Source organism: Populus euphratica, unplaced genomic scaffold (genome assembly GCF_000495115.2).
Source record: "Populus euphratica unplaced genomic scaffold, PopEup_1.0 scaffold2.1, whole genome shotgun sequence".
Classification (NCBI taxonomy): Eukaryota; Viridiplantae; Streptophyta; class Magnoliopsida; order Malpighiales; family Salicaceae; genus Populus; species Populus euphratica.
In genome coordinates, this window is record NW_011499846.1 from 6963584 (window position 1) to 6979373 (window position 15790).

The 15790-nt window shown below is 33.0% G+C and overlaps 3 protein-coding genes across 6 annotated transcripts in view; 1 reads left to right on the top strand and 2 right to left on the bottom strand.

The window, feature by feature from the left end:
- Nucleotides 1-100, bottom strand: part of LOC105136491 (Class II aaRS and biotin synthetases superfamily protein) — a 6425-nt gene extending 6325 nt beyond the window's left edge. For all 4 annotated transcript variants that reach the window (XM_011041895.1, XM_011041885.1, XM_011041904.1 and 1 more), the window contains exon 1: nt 7-100. The gene's annotated coding sequence lies outside the window, so the exon portion shown is untranslated. The remainder of the gene's footprint in view (nt 1-6) is intronic.
- A 3753-nt stretch (nt 101-3853) lies between these two features.
- LOC105136533 (Sec23/Sec24 protein transport family protein) lies at nt 3854-8658 on the bottom strand. The gene is made up of 6 exons (XM_011041933.1): nt 8302-8658; nt 7238-8176; nt 5177-6997; nt 4573-4689; nt 4393-4464; nt 3854-4297 (listed from the first exon to the last, which is right to left on the bottom strand). The coding sequence occupies exons 2-6, from the start codon at nt 7706-7708 to the stop codon at nt 4160-4162; spliced, it is 2619 nt and encodes an 872-aa protein (XP_011040235.1). The 5' UTR covers nt 7709-8176; nt 8302-8658; the 3' UTR covers nt 3854-4159.
- Nucleotides 8659-12282: 3624 nt separating this feature from the next.
- On the top strand, nt 12283-15724 carry LCD (Pyridoxal phosphate (PLP)-dependent transferases superfamily protein). Its single transcript, XM_011041941.1, has 2 exons — nt 12283-13894; nt 15290-15724. The coding sequence occupies exon 1, from the start codon at nt 12529-12531 to the stop codon at nt 13888-13890; it is 1362 nt and encodes a 453-aa protein (XP_011040243.1). The 5' UTR covers nt 12283-12528; the 3' UTR covers nt 13891-13894; nt 15290-15724.
- The last annotated feature ends 66 nt before the right edge of the window (nt 15725-15790 follow it).

Sequence of the window (15790 nt, forward strand, 5' to 3'; positions counted from 1 at the left end):
GAGTACGAATCGGGTTGACGCTGGTGGTGGCGTTGTTGTGTATCCACAGCAGGAGCTCTCTCTCTGTCTTAAAGTAAAACCCTAGATAGCGTTGAAAAAAATCGACTTTAATATATTCTTTTTCTGATTGGTCACTGAACCGGTTTCCACTATTTGCGGGTCGGATTAACAGAAAAATTCGTATTTTGGATCGGAAGCTTCTTTTTGAAAATTAGATTACCCCACACTTTTAGCACAATTACAAATTAATTTCTTTCTTCTAATTAAAAAAAATGTTAAGTTTCTACTTTAATATGTATCAGTGCCAACCGTGTTTTAAAAAAAAAATTTTAATATGTATCAGTGCCAACCGTGTTTAAAAAAAAAATTAATATATTAATATTAAAAATAATTTTAAAAAATAAAAAATATATTATTTTTATATATTTTTAAATAAAAAATATTTTAGAAAATAACCGTTATTATTATCAAATATTATCTTAGTATTATACACTGGTTTTTTTTCTTTATTTTTAACTGTCAACAAATATCTACGTTATTCATTACACACGTTACTCTTTATTCCTTATCCTTGAACTTCCTTTATTTTTGTGATGTGGTATAATTTATGTTTTGCCTTAGCTTTAAATTTAAAAATATTTGATTAATTATTATATATTATAATTTTTCAATAATGTTTTTTGTTGGTATAGTCTTAACATGTATAAACCCTAATATACAATACCAACTATCAAGGCATGTTTTAATTTTAGAGCTTCTCTAAGGAGAGATGTTATTTTAAAAAATTAAATTAATATAGCTTTTTGTATTATATATATAAAAAAGTCATTTGAAAATTTAATTGTATTAAAGTGAGAGAAATAAGTATTTTATTTTTTTTAATTTGATTTTTTTTACATAGTTATATTTAATTAGTTTATTTTTTTATTGGGCATACTTTATTGGTTTTTATTTTAAACAAAAAGTAGAAATAATATTTGAGTGGGAGAAAACATATTTTGACATTTTATTTAGCTATTTCTTTTGAGTACATAAAACAAACATCAAAAAATCAAAATAATTTTTTATTTAATTTATAGTTTTTAATTCAGCACATTCCTTGGAGTTGCTCTTAGTGCCTGTTTGGCAACCTGCACCTGCAATGCAACTTGTTTTTCCAATAAAAATATTAAAAATGATGTTTTTGCTCCGATATATCACGTTACCAAACAATGACTTGCATCAAAGCGCAAAGTGAAGTTGCCTGCCCAGGTGAGGTAAATGACTACCTTTATTATAAAAATATACAAATAATATAATAGTGTTTTATATTTTTTTTAATTTTACCTTTTAATAACTTATTTTTTATTTAATTTTTTTAATTTACTCTTCAATATTAAATTATTTTAAAAATTACATTTTATAATTTTATTGATTTTTTTGGGTTATATATCAGTTAGAGTGTGTGTGGATACAGTGGATTGAGTTTTCACTAATAATTATATTCAACCTAACTTTTTATATTTTACAGAATAAAAATCCAATCTCTTCAATTTTTTTCTTTGACCAAAGTGGATTTGATATCCTAGCATAAGCTAGAATTTTTATAGATATTATAAATATTTGTGGGTTAGGCATGTTAAAATTCTTATATCGACAATTCAAAGAAAAATATCTAGTTGGAACTACATGAGACCCTTAAAATAAATATATTTGATAGTTTATGATTTAAATATTTATTTTTATTTTATTTAAAAATGTTTAAGCTCAAAATTCCTTTTTGTTTACATCTTATTAAATTTTTTAAACTTAACAAAAAAGAGTTTGTCTCTTTACTTGAGGGGAGATAATTAGAATTTAATAGTAGAGTAAGATGTAAAAATTATAAGCTCAACCTATATATCTAATCCATTTAAATCTAAAAAAAATTAAACAGTTGAATTTATAATTTATAAAATATTAAAAGTTAAAATAAATATAATTATTAACTCAAACTCAATCCAATAATGTGTCATTCAGTCTCTAAAATACATTTTCAACAACAACACCAATCCAAAATCATTTATCTCTGGTTTCTCAGGTTTTTATTTTGCTAAATAATATTTGTTGCTTTTTCAAGCTGAGTTTTTTCCAATAACAAATAATTTAGATATCTTGAACAATGGTATAGATCGACGTAGGTCTTTCCCTGCATTGTAGATTGAATTCATGGATTTTATTTCGATATTTTAATATAGAGGGCACTAACTTAAAAGGGATATAAACTACAAATATATGGAAAAGAGAGAGAGGCTACGACCCAATCAGTAACAAAAAAAAAAACAATTTATTCTTTTTTATTTTCAGTTTTCTTCCTTTTTCTAGTTTATTTTCAATTAAAAAACATAAAAATCTCATGTCGTAAAGTTTCAAAACATTTTTCCAATTTAAGTTTATTCATTGTCATTTAGAGAGAGAGAGAAATAACCTCAGCACCAAATTCATCAGGAAGTTCGCTGAAGACATCTCTTCAAGAACCCAGAAACCATGGCCGCCATGGTTCAAGCAAAGACCGAGACTCTAGCAATTAAGACCAACCAGAGATAGATACCTGACAATTGTGCCTTTTTCTTCATGACAAAGAGCTAGTTATACTTGCTTAGCAACCTTTATGCCTGACAATTATTTGATCATGCTGGTTGCGGCAAGACTTACATAAACGTTTTCTTATATAAGAAAATAATATACGAGATACATGCCATAATTATTTGATCATGGTAGTTTCTTTTCTTCTTTTTTTTTCAAATCATGGTAGTTTCTTTTTATTATTATTTTTTAAAGTGAATGACTATTTATTCAAGAGTATCTATTTTGTCACAAAAAAAAAAATCTTGCAAGTCATATTTCATTTCACTATTTATCCATGTTAAAAAAAAATATTTCTTTCGAAATAATGTTTGTTTTCTACATTATTAATCGTGAAATGATAGAATGATTATAATAATAGTAGTGATAATAAAAATAAAAAAATTCTAAAATATTCCACAAATAACAAATAATATTTATTTTATAAACTGAGCTTGAAAAGATAGAAATTTAGAACCTAAATGATAAAAATATTTTCCTATAAATTCAAAAAAAAAAATTATTTTTTCCTTATTGTTTCTCTCTCGTTATTCTCTCCTGCAAAATAAATTTGATAGTTACTCCAGAAACACTCTAAAATTTATCAGAAAGATTAATAAATTGTGAGTGAGAAGTTCCACGGCAAACAGTATCCCCTTTGTCATAATCTAATTTTTAAATAAATAATAAAAAATAAGTGAACAAAAAAACAACACAAATTCACAGACAAACATAGGGAGAAAAAGAAAGAAGAAGAAAAAAAAAACAAGGAATGATTGAGAAGCAAACGAAACAGAAATAGAGAGAAGCATTGGCCAGCCAAAGCATGAGCACCAGCCTTGCCTTGGATTGCACCGCCCTCTGAATAGACAGATAAACCGAAATAGAAAGAAAAAAGAAAAAAAAAAAAAAACAAGAAAAACTATATTTTTTTTAAGACCGTCGCGATATGAGATGTGACACCCTCCTTCAGGGTAAATATTTTTTCTCCAGAAACATTAATGTACGCTGGTGGCTCTCGTGTTTGATTTAGAGATGAAGAAAACCATTTCCACGGCGAAGCAACACCGGCTTCACACTCCAAATCACAACTTGCCCTCGGCAAAGCAAAACGATGGAGGCTGTTCATCTGAGAAAAAAGAGATTAAAAGGTCAACATCCAACACGTGGGGCACGACACCTGCTTTAGCAAATGGAAAACTTCGTGAAGAATCATGCCTGAAATAGGCAGAGCAAAGGAGATCCGATATGCCATCAAAATAACGGTGAAGATGGAACAAAACCAGGAAGGCTTTATTGCTCATCCAAAGCATTTCAACCGGGAAACAGAATAGGACAGGGACCATTTCAAACCTTTTCAAGTGACGGTGAGTACAGATGTTTTCTTTGTGAAAAAAAAAATAAGGATGAGATGATAGCCACCGAAGACACCATCCAGGTAACACCCCCTCGACCACGGAAAGAAAAAAAAATTGAGACAGGAGAAGATAGATTTCCACAGGCGATGCAGTAAGCAGTTCCCAAGACTCCCTTTTTCTGTCAGTACATTAGCAATTAAATTATGTAAAACTACAAATTAACTTGGTTCTGGGGGCACCACTTTCAGACTTCGCATCCACTCACAGAAACTTGGATCATCAAAGTGAATAAAGCTGCTTTTTAGCTTTGTTCGTTGTTCTGTCGTCAGAGATCGCAGCTGCGGGAATCTTGCCTCCTGCAATCAAGTTCCATCAAATTGGTAAAAATTCAACACTAGAAGCCTACTAATATTATTGACCAAGATCTTATTTTTCTCTTTTCCACCCTAACCTGTTCATAAGGTGGGTCCTTGTGTGCAGGTATCAGCCGAGAAACAAAATATCTAGCTTGAGAGCTTCCCTCCTGTCATTAACCCAAACCAACAAGTTGATCAGTTAGGCCACAAAAAGAAAAAATTAAGGACAAAGGTGCATAGAAATGGATTGCAAAGAATCAAGGAAAAAAAAATACCTTGAATGCAAGGATTCTGGGTGCTGGAAACCGCAATTCAGTTATCTCTTCAGCTAATGTTCTGCAAGCTGCTAAAGCAGCTGCACTTCTTCCTTCATCAGCGGCTAGCTCAGCACCCTGTAGTAAAAAGTTATTGAGAAAGCGTCTTTGTATATCAGGACTTAAATTCCAGCGGACACAGAAAGAAACTCGAGAAATAGGCTAGCGGACTCAAACCAACACTAGTTTGATATATGCATGTACATAGCAATCAGATATCCTCTCAGAAACAGGCAGTCGTAGTGAGGAAAATTAACATAAAAGCTGCCAGCTGAAATATAGAAATTGATATTTAAGTGGAAGACTGACATCATTAGAGAACTTGAATTTCCTTCCCGGTCACAAACTTGAACAGAAAATACCGAATTTTTTATCCATGACACAAAAGTGCTCACAAACCATGCAAAAACAGACAGCAGACACACCCACAGTTGAAGATGCTCAGTTCATGAGAAACACAGGGGAAATAAACATACAAAATAAAAATATTCAATAATTAGAAATATCAGGGAGTTGCAAAAGGATGCCAACATAAAACAGCAAGAATAAAAGTCAAGTCACTTACCAACCAAATGAAGACATCTGTACCATGGTCAAGAACAACAGCTGTATCAGACTGCATCGCAAGGTCATAAGCTGGAAGTTCCTCAAAAGTGCCCCCTTCTCGGTGCATTAGACAACGAGGTGCTACCATACGGAGTGAAAGATCAAAAGATGCATTCAAAAACAAATTCCGCAACACAGACCTCTCATCTTCATGACCAACAATGCTTCCCAAAAGAGGGCCCCTTCTAAGATGGAAAAGGAGCTCTGGTAATGCAGAGAGTTCTTTAGGAAATCGATGAAGTTTTGACTTGGGTACTGGGGACCCAAATTTTAAAGCAATGTCTTTAATTCTTTCATCTATTGTTCCACGCATATCCATGGCATCTGAATGGTTTTTGGCTCGCAAGAGGGTTCTCTTGGCAATAAGGATTGCAGCCACTTCATCTTGAAAACTTTCAAGATATGCCGAAACACTATCCACAGTAGGCAACTTGACAGTAACCACCCTTGAAATATCAGCTTGATAAACATTTGCGTATTGAACAGAAAACTGGAAAAATACACAATCGCTCTTGATGTCTCCTTTAGTTTCCATAGAGAGTGCAAAGCTTTGTGTTTCTTCAACACTTAGCATTTGAATGCAGAGTGCATTGTCATTCTTGAAAGTTTCGTGCGTGTCTATGTGCGCTTCTTCACCAGGACCCACAACTTGAGTAATTAAAATATCATCAGAACATCGAATCTCCAACAAACCATGGGAACCTGATGCCCTAGAAGATGCCCTTTGCAAATTCACACCAAAGGCCTCCCCAAAGTCATCGTGAAGAACCAAAACACCTCCAGATGCTTTTGCAAGTGGCTGCAAAACAGGAACTCTAACAGGGCAAGTTCCAGCACAAAGAATGTCAACTACTGCATTATTTCTATGCGCTTTATGACCCAGGTTCTCCATCCATTTCAAGGCTGTTTTTTCCAGATGAGGATAATTTGGGTGGCTAAAAGAATGAGGAACTGATCCAGGGCCATATGTATTAGGTCCGCCAGCACACACGATAATCCTGCTATTGCCTCCGATCCTTTTAACTACACCTCGGGACATTTCTGCTGATGGTCCTTGAATTATAGCCAGAGCAACCTCAACTGCAGTACCCAGGCACCGATCTCTTAAAGCTTCTGCAATGTTCGATTTATATGGTCTCAAAGATGAGAATATTTTATGCGCTACTTCCTTTGAAGCATGCATTGGTGACAAGTACACACCAGTTCCGTAGATCAATGCTTTCAAGGACTCTTGGATAGGTGATTTGTCACCAGGAAGTACATCAGCAGATGCCATTGATTCCTCTGAAAAATCATAAACTGACACTGTACTACCATATAGTATTATTCCTATTCTTGCTGTAGGGGGGAGTGAATCCACAAATGCATGCAAAGAGCTTTGTAAATGCTGCAAGTGGGGTTCATCTAAACAGTCATCTATAACAAGTACAATGGGTGCAGACATTCTGGAATCAGAAACAGGAATAAAACCAGGTCTCATGTTCCCAGTTCGAACATAATCAACAATGGGTGATGAAAGTTCTGGAAAGTTGCGAAGATCTTCTTTGCTTGGAGCTACATATTCACCCTCACTTCCATTCAGTTTCCAGCAAATCACACATTGCCACTGGCCTGAACCAAGTAATATCTTGCAATAAAGATTTGCATAAGCTCCACAATTGTGGCAACGATGAGGATCACGCTGTAATATTTGAGGACCTGGAAAAATCTCTCTCCCAGGAGAAAATAATGCCCCAAAGCTCAAACTTGGAACATTTGCTAGTTTCTTTTGCTTCAAGATCTAATAACAAAGTGATTCAATTGAAAATTGCAACTTTAATTTAAGCAAAAAAATCACAAGATTCAAGCATATATATAGGGAAGGCATTTTGAAAGAAAGGATAATGAGACAACAATTTATTAACCAAACAAAAAGGTGTTCTCAAAATCATAACAACAATCTCATAAAGACAAAAAAGAAAAAAAATTCCCACAAAAATTGGTGCTTCAGTTTGAACAGGAGAGAGAATGATAGAGATACCTTGTGAGCAGAGAACAAAGTACATGATGATCCATTGACAAGTGCCGAGTCCTCTGTAGCAAGGGGAACTTGGTGCTGCAACTCAACTGAACCATTTGAAAAATGAGGAGGCGAGGATGTTGGCAATGTTGAGCCTGATGAGAAAGCAATTGGTTGAGGAGTTGCAGGTGAAGTCCGAAATGGCACAGCAGCAGGCCGGACTGGCGATTTAAAAACAGGAGGACCAGGGGGGGTGCTTAGATGAGGAACTGGGCTCCTAACCCCATTGGCTGGTGATAACAAATTTGGGTTCTGAAAAAAAGGGGAAGGGATCTGATCTTGTTGCAATTTAGGAGGAGGAAATCGAGGAGCTCCAGGTATCATTGTAGGAGGAGGAGCAGAATTTTTCTCTGGTTGAGGGGTTGATGAGTCAGGGTTTGAGGAAGTAACAGTAACAGAATATCCAAGGGAAGGTGGTGGTGGATTAGTCATTGCAATTCAAAGTTTCTTTATCGAATAATCAAGAATAACCTAGAAGCCAAAATCAAACTCTATAGAAAGCTACAGACAGTTGTATCCCAGGGCAAATTATGACAAGAGAATTCAAAGTGACAACTTCACTGTCAATTGATTATTGATTGAAATGCAATTAAGAATCATAAACAAAACAGCCTACAAAGGTCTGATACACCAGCAGCTCAAGAATTGCGATCCAATCTCAATGTTGATGCGGAAGAAGATACCGAATGGGAGGACCTTGACAAACCAAAATCCCCCAGTAAAATCTAAAACCCCAGAGCAAGAAAGGGTTTTGATGAAAACCTAGTTCAAGAAATTTCCAGTTCAATCAAGAACCCAACTAAAGAACCAAAATTATCAGCTTCAAAGATCAAATTGAATGCAAGAAAACCTGATCTCTCTGCACAATTGGGCACCAAAATCTTCCTCTCGCACAGACATCTGAAAGAAAAAGAGACCAGTTGAATTCAACTTTGTGTCAAGGAAAAGGATCTAGTTTTCTTCAGCAAAACAAAACCAATATTGAATGAAATTCAGACGAGCCGAGGACAGTAGAATCGACGTACCTGAGAAGGACAGAAGGAAAATTGAAAGATTTGCGGAGTAAATATTCAGTCCCTGTTTTTAAATCTCAATTAAAAATGGAAATATTTTCGAAGTGATTTTATAATCTTTTAGGATTCTGGGTCTTTCGTCCTCGCAAGCTAGGGAGCTCTCTCTCTCGCCTCCTGTTGTGTTCAATTTTCCTTTTACACGAGAGAGAGAAGACAGCAAAGTTACAGATTGGTCCTCATAAAGTCAACAGGCCATTTTTTAATTGTCTTTCTGTAACAGGATGAATGAATCGTGTATGAACATCTCCGATGTCGTTCCAAACCTTCGTTAACTTAATTCAATTTCCTCCGAATTACGGGCCACGTTGCTTTGCGCCTACAAAGCCCTACTTTCTGTGAATCAAATAAAAAGAAAACACTAAATTACAAATTACGTTTACGAAATATTCTAATAAAACTTTATCATTGAATAAGTTAAATGTATATGCTTATTAAAAATAAAATTTTATTTATTTATTTTTTGTATTATTATCATCATTATCTTTATCTTATTTTTTAAAAGATTTAAGAAAAGAGATGCTAAGTTGAATATTTTAGAAATTATTCCATAAGATTTCATCAAAACTTGTTAATTTAAATTAATTTTAAAAAAATCAAATCCATTATGAAAAAACTAGGTAAATCATTGTAATAATTCACAAGACTCTTTTTTTTTTTCCTCATCCTCAAACCTTCTTATTTTAATTGCAGTTTTTAATACGTAATTTTTATGATTAATTTGTTAAAATTTTCTTAGAAGAGACAAAATTTAACAAAAGAGAACCAAGGTATAAAAATAAAAAAAACTCATCCACACTATGAAATTACAAGGAAAATCTTTTTTTCATCTTCCCACTTTGCTTTCCTTCCTTTATAATCCCTATAGTCTTTGTAATTTTCATTTTTACTCAAAAGTTTATTTTTTTATTTTTTTTATTTTTTATTATGAAAAAAAAGATTTACCTCAAAATAACAATGAAAAAAAAATGTTATTAGTGAGACCACTATTATTGGTATCGATAATTTTCATTTAAAGAAAGAGGTTCAATAATGATGATTTTTACCTATAAATATGCTTAAAAAACATATCAAGATTCATTTTAATTTTTGTGTTTAGTTGATTTGTTTTGTGGTTTTATAGTGTATAGAGATTAATAGGTTGTTTATGGAAGTTTTTATGATGTTTTAAGGTTTTTCATGTAAAAATAACTTTAAAAATTATATTTTTAAATGAACAAACCCCTTTCCTTAATCTTCAACCATCATATTGATGGTTGAATTTTATGTTTGCTATTGTTAAATTGTATCCAATACAAAAAAAAAATCTAAATATAATTTTATTATAATTAATTATAATTAAATATTTTTAAAAAGGGTTATTTAAAAAAAAAACTATCTACATTGGCCTTGATAAGTTAACACAACCTAGTTAATAAAAAAATGATCAGATGATTAGTACTTAAAAGTGTATTTTTATTGAGGTTTTATATTATCATTTTGCACCTGAAGTACCAATAACTCCTTAACTAAAGCATGTTTTATAATAATATATATAATAAATATAAAATACTTTTGATTTATGGTAAATATTATCTTGAATGCAAGCATATCACATAAATAAAAGAATTAATTGATGAGTTTAACTACTGAAATTAAGAAGACAAAGAAAGAGCTGAGCTTATAAAAAAAATGTTGGTTTAGTCCAAATTGGAACATTGTTCAATCATTGAGTCATATCTAGAGCTGTAGAACTTGGATTTAGGCATATTTTATATGGATGAAAAACTAAGACATTGGCCTAAAATATTTATAATTATTCAAAACTCAATTTTACTATTTGAAAGTCCAAATCTTATCATCAAAAGAGAAATCTAAATCTGTCATACAGCTCAAATGATGTTCAGTGTTCAGCTTACATCTCAAGTTCTAGAAATCCAAATGACCTCATTTGTTTTTTAATAAAAATCTAAGATAATTTCTCAAAACTTTCATGAATAAAGTCTGTTTAAATTTTGATGTTAGCAATAACATTTTATTCAAACAAGAAGATAAATATTGTCATCAAGTCAAGATGTGGCCACTCATTCAGCAATTAGTCAATAAATCAATAGTTTCAAATTTTGGGAGATATTTTCAATATATTTAGACATTTTAATTTTTAAATCAATATCATGTTCTTGCTCTATCTATATTTATGTAATGTTTAAGTTTTGCTTTCATTAATATCTTGTTTATGCTTTTCATTTTATTTCCTCTACTTAGTTAATTTATGTTTTATTTATGTTCTTATCTTATTTATTTATGTTTCTCTTTTTTATTATGTTTAGTTAATTTTATTATGCAAGGTAAAAAACTTACATTAATTGTGCAAGAATAAATATAATATAAACTCAATATAGACTCTAATGCTTGTATTCTAAACAACTTGCTATTAACATGTCTTATCATTTTTATCTTATTAATTCTTAATACCTTGCTTGTTAAGTGGTTAATCTAGATTTGCGTTGTATAATACTTAGTACAACAAATACTTGATATTTTCATCGCCTAACCGTATCATATAACTTACACTTGTACTATGAAAAGAAATTAATTTGTTATCAACACAAGTTAATAACATGAACTATTGACAATATTTAAATGTTGGGTATTATTTAAATAAGATAATTAATATAATTATGTTAACAATTTATAATGAGTTATTAATGACAAATCATCTAATTGGAATCTTCTTTGTATATGGTTTCAAGTTGGGTAATAAAAAGAGTTTATACTATACTTATTTGAAAAACCATCAGTTGATCCTCTAATATTAACATTTATTTTTATTATTATTTAATCTTCATATTAATTTTACATCTTAAATTCCTCTTTAACTTTTACTTATTGTTGTTGTTATTGTTGTTATTTATAATTTATATAGTTAACTTTTTTCTGATTCAACTCCAGATTTGCTAAATTATTTATTACTTTAATACTCCTATATTTGGAAGAAGATATCAATCTTTTGATCGTGCCACTAGACATACGCAATCAAGTAAATCATAAGCACTCACCTGGCTTCCTCTTCCTTTTTTTTTTTTCTATCATCCCCCCTCATTTTATTAAAGAAACAAACAAAGCAGAGAACTCGTCATTTATAATGATAAAGTACATATCACATGCTTATATAAATTCCGGTTATTTTTAGTGTCTTAAAAGACTAATCCTAACTAAACTAACATATAAAATTTATTTTCAACATTATTTTAACCTTAAAACTCCTAAAAGCATTATTACATACCTCCACAGTCAACTTACAGTCTTAAATAAACTTTTACTATATCAAAAAATAAAAAATAAGTTCAATAATTTTATTTTCCAAGCTTTGATTTTTTTTACAAGATAAAAAAACAAAAAAAAAAACAATTAAATAAAACTTTCCTCACCATGTAAAACTCATTAATGTCAAGATTATTTTTCTTGAAAAATAAAAAATAATAATTTTGAAGGCTATAATCCATAAAAAACACATCATAAATCATGTTAAAAAATCATTGTATTTTTTTTTTATCAATCTTCACTATTTCATTTTTTCTTTGCAAAAAATAAAAATAATATTTATTTTTAAAAATAAATTACTAAAAAAATATCAAGATACGTTTTTAAAATTACAATAATCCCATTAAAAATAAATTATCAAATTAAAACTTTAACAAATACCACGTATAAGGAAAAAGATAAAAAAGGAAAAAGAAGACGAAGCTTATTGAAATCCATAGCGATTTCACTGACAATGGACAGCGAAGTTACCACATAAATTAGTTTGTGTCTTAATTAATTAATGAGTCGCACGTGCTATCATCGCCATCATGATGGTCCCTTAATCACGTGATCGCATCTCTTCGATAAACACCACTTCAACCCTCCTGAGATCAGCATGAAGCATCCACCAGTCCACAAGATGCCGAAACAAACATTCTAAATAATTATATCCAGAACAGAGGGTAAAACAGTATCGTAAAAAAAGAGAGAAAGAAACGCCGTCGTCCTCCCCCTTATCCCTGAAATGTAATCTAACCTAACATAACCCTCGAGAAACAGTACCTCACTGCACCGAGCTCTAAAATAAAATAAAATAAAATCCCTAGATTTTCTTCTATTTCTTTCGGTTACCATGCCTTCCTTCTCTCAAAATCCCTAATAAAAAAATAAAAATAAATGGAAGGAGCCAAAGATCCTAGAAACGGCGGCGATTCGTCGCCAAAGCAGGTCTCCAAAAAACCTCGCACCAGTGGCCACATAACAGACCTGGAAATCCACGAAGAATTCTCTCACCATAATCTTAACGTAGCCAGAATTAACAACGGTAGCTTCGGTAGCTGCCCCGGATCTGTACTCGCTGCTCAGAAAAACTGGCAGCTTCAGTTCCTTCAACAACCCGACGACTTCTACTTCAATACTCTCCGAAAAGGAATTCTCCACTCACGTACTGTCATAAAAAACCTCATCAACGCTGATGATGTCGATGAAATCTCCCTCGTCGATAACGCCACCACTGCGGCCGCCATCGTCCTTCAACAAATTGGCCGTGCCTTCGCTGAAGGTAAGTTTGCTAAAAACGATACCGTTTTAATGCTTCACTGTGCTTACCAAGCGGTTAAGAAATCCATTCAAGCTTACGTTACGCGTGCCGGGGGTTCTGTTATTGAGGTTCAGTTACCGTTTCCAGTTAATTCGAATGAGGAGATAATTGCGGAGTTTAAGAGAGGATTAGGAAAAGGCAAAGCTAACGGTAGAAAGATTAGGTTAGCGATAATTGATCATATAACGGCGATGCCGTGTGTTGTTATTCCGGTTAAGGAGTTGGTTAAAATTTGTAGAGAAGAAGGCGTGGAGCAGGTTTTTGTTGATGCAGCTCATGCTATTGGCAGTGTTGATATAAATGTTAAAGAAATCGGGGCTGATTTTTACGTTAGTAATTTGCACAAGTGGTTTTTTTGTCCGCCATCAGTTGCATTTCTGTATTGCAAGAAAGCGAGTTTGGAATTTGATGTGCATCATCCGGTTGTTTCACATGAGTACGGAAATGGATTGCCGATTGAGAGTGCCTGGGTTGGGACTAGGGATTATAGCTCGCAATTAGTGGTGCCGGCGGCTTTGGATTTTGTTAATCGGTTTGAGGATGGAATTCATGGGATAATGAAGAGGAACCATGAGGAGGTTGTTAAGATGGGGAAAATGTTGGCGGAATCATGGAGGACAAATCTTGGTACTCCGCCGGAGATGTGTGCAGGAATGATCATGGTTGGTTTGCCTTCAAGATTGCGTGTTTCAAGTGAAGATGATGCTTCGAGGTTAAGGTCGCATTTGCGTGAGTGTCATGGGGTTGAGGTTCCAATACATTATCAGGGTTTAAGAGATGGTGAGGAGGGGGTGAAAGATAAGGATGGTGTTATAACAGCATATGCAAGGATTTCTCATCAGATTTATAACAAGTTTGAGGATTATTGCAAGTTTAGGGATGCTGTAAATCATCTTGCTGAGAATCGACAGATTCGCAGAACTATCTCTCCAGAGTGAGAAGGTATGTCTTCTTCACAATAATGAAGTATGCTGTTTGTACTCATAACGTGTAATTTCTGTATATTTGCTGTTCGTGACCATTCTTTATGTTACATTTTAGCACAAGGGACATTTGTACCTGGTAAATTAATAATAGCTGTATTGCCTCCTCATAGTTTCTTTAAAACAATGTCTTGAAATAAAAATTGAATATAGTATTGATAATTTTGTTTCAGGAAAAAAGAAAAAAAAATCTTGTTGCAGTTCAGTGTATTATCCTGGACCAGTTCTGTTTTGTCTATTCTACTGATTTGCTTTCTTATGCATAATAAGCCTTGTATGTGGTCATTTATTTGTTCTCGTGACCTAAGAACACCTTGAAACTTGTTTTGCTTCTAGCACTTGTCCATTTGAATGCTGTGATTTGCTATGGAATTTAGAATCTCATGAAATGACTTCTAACAGTTGTTTGATTTATTTACTCGATATCTCTGCTGGAGCAGAAGATGAACCCGAAACCACAAAATTCCTCCAAGATTTTTTTTTTCTCGGTTCAAGTTTCAGAATGCATGAGCTTGGCATTATGTTGAGTTTAGTTTCTTGCCCTTGCTGATGGATGAATTTGAAACAGCACTTGACGTGTTTTTAAGGAAAATCAATATAAAAACCATTAGAGTAATATATATAGATATATATAAACGATAGAGTGGTTGGGCAGTGAGAACCAAGTCCATGAAAATATAGAAGCTAACTTAGAAAGGAATGACTCAGTAATTAAATGACATGTTTCTATTTGTGTCTGTGGCTGAAGAATAGCTTGGGAAAAGGTCTAGTAGATATAATAAGTGAATGGTGATCACACGGATCTTGCTGTGAATGGTCTATCAGACGATGGGATGCATCTGCAGAGAGAGAGTAAGCCATTGGGTATAAGGTGTATCTGGAGAGTGATATCTCAAGTATTATTTAAAACTGTGATGTTTTAGGAAAGGGTTGTCTCATGCTGTGCGCGCATTCAGACCAGGAGGTTTCCACTCTTGCTCTAAATTTTAGGGCTACTTGTATTTTATATTTTGAATTTCTTATTCTTTCTCAACTTCTCTTATTTATTTCTTCTTAACACCCCTTTTTGGTGCTTCCCCAGTATACTTCCTGTGTAGATGGATTACCTTCTGTTTGTTTTTAGCCTCCCTGCGTCCTTCTTGGACTAGGAATGCTTGTTGATCCTAGTTCTGAATTTATGTGTGGATTAATTTAGATTTGGATATTTGATTTCTTGACCCTTTCCACGCGGTTTGTTTTCAGATATTGGGAGGAATGTCTTGAGTTAAAGACCTTTCTTATACACTAACATATTTATCTTGATGCGAAACTCAGAAGTGTCTTTCTTTAATTCGTCTGTATTCTTTTTTGGCAGTTGGTGGTGAACATTGGAGCCGCCTTGATCAAATAAAATTTGGAAGACACCACGTAGAAGATTAGTGTGTCTGCTTATTGAAGCCACAGGAGTTACCTAGTATTTCTCGACTGAGCTGCCACTTTATGGCTCCTTTTATCTACAACTGTAGATATGGCAATAATTTTATGAGTGTCAGCAATTCACTCAGCAAGTTTTCTGCCTTCAGCTGAATTTAGCTCTACTTTCCCGTTTTCCTGCAAACTCTGTCGTGACATCCTGTGTTGCTTCATGTATAATTGCAGGTGTGTGGTTAATGTTGTTAAAACCACGCAAGCCTCGTTAAAGCAGCATTCTTCTTCTTCTTTTTGTTTTTTTGCACCCATTTGTGTTGGACTGAAGATATGCACTTCCAATATGAATAACATAGGTTGCACGGACCATGTCAACCTCCACTACTAAATCTTTTGAAAAAGGTGTTTGATTGCATCCTAGAATCCAGATATGACCTTCTAGTATTGG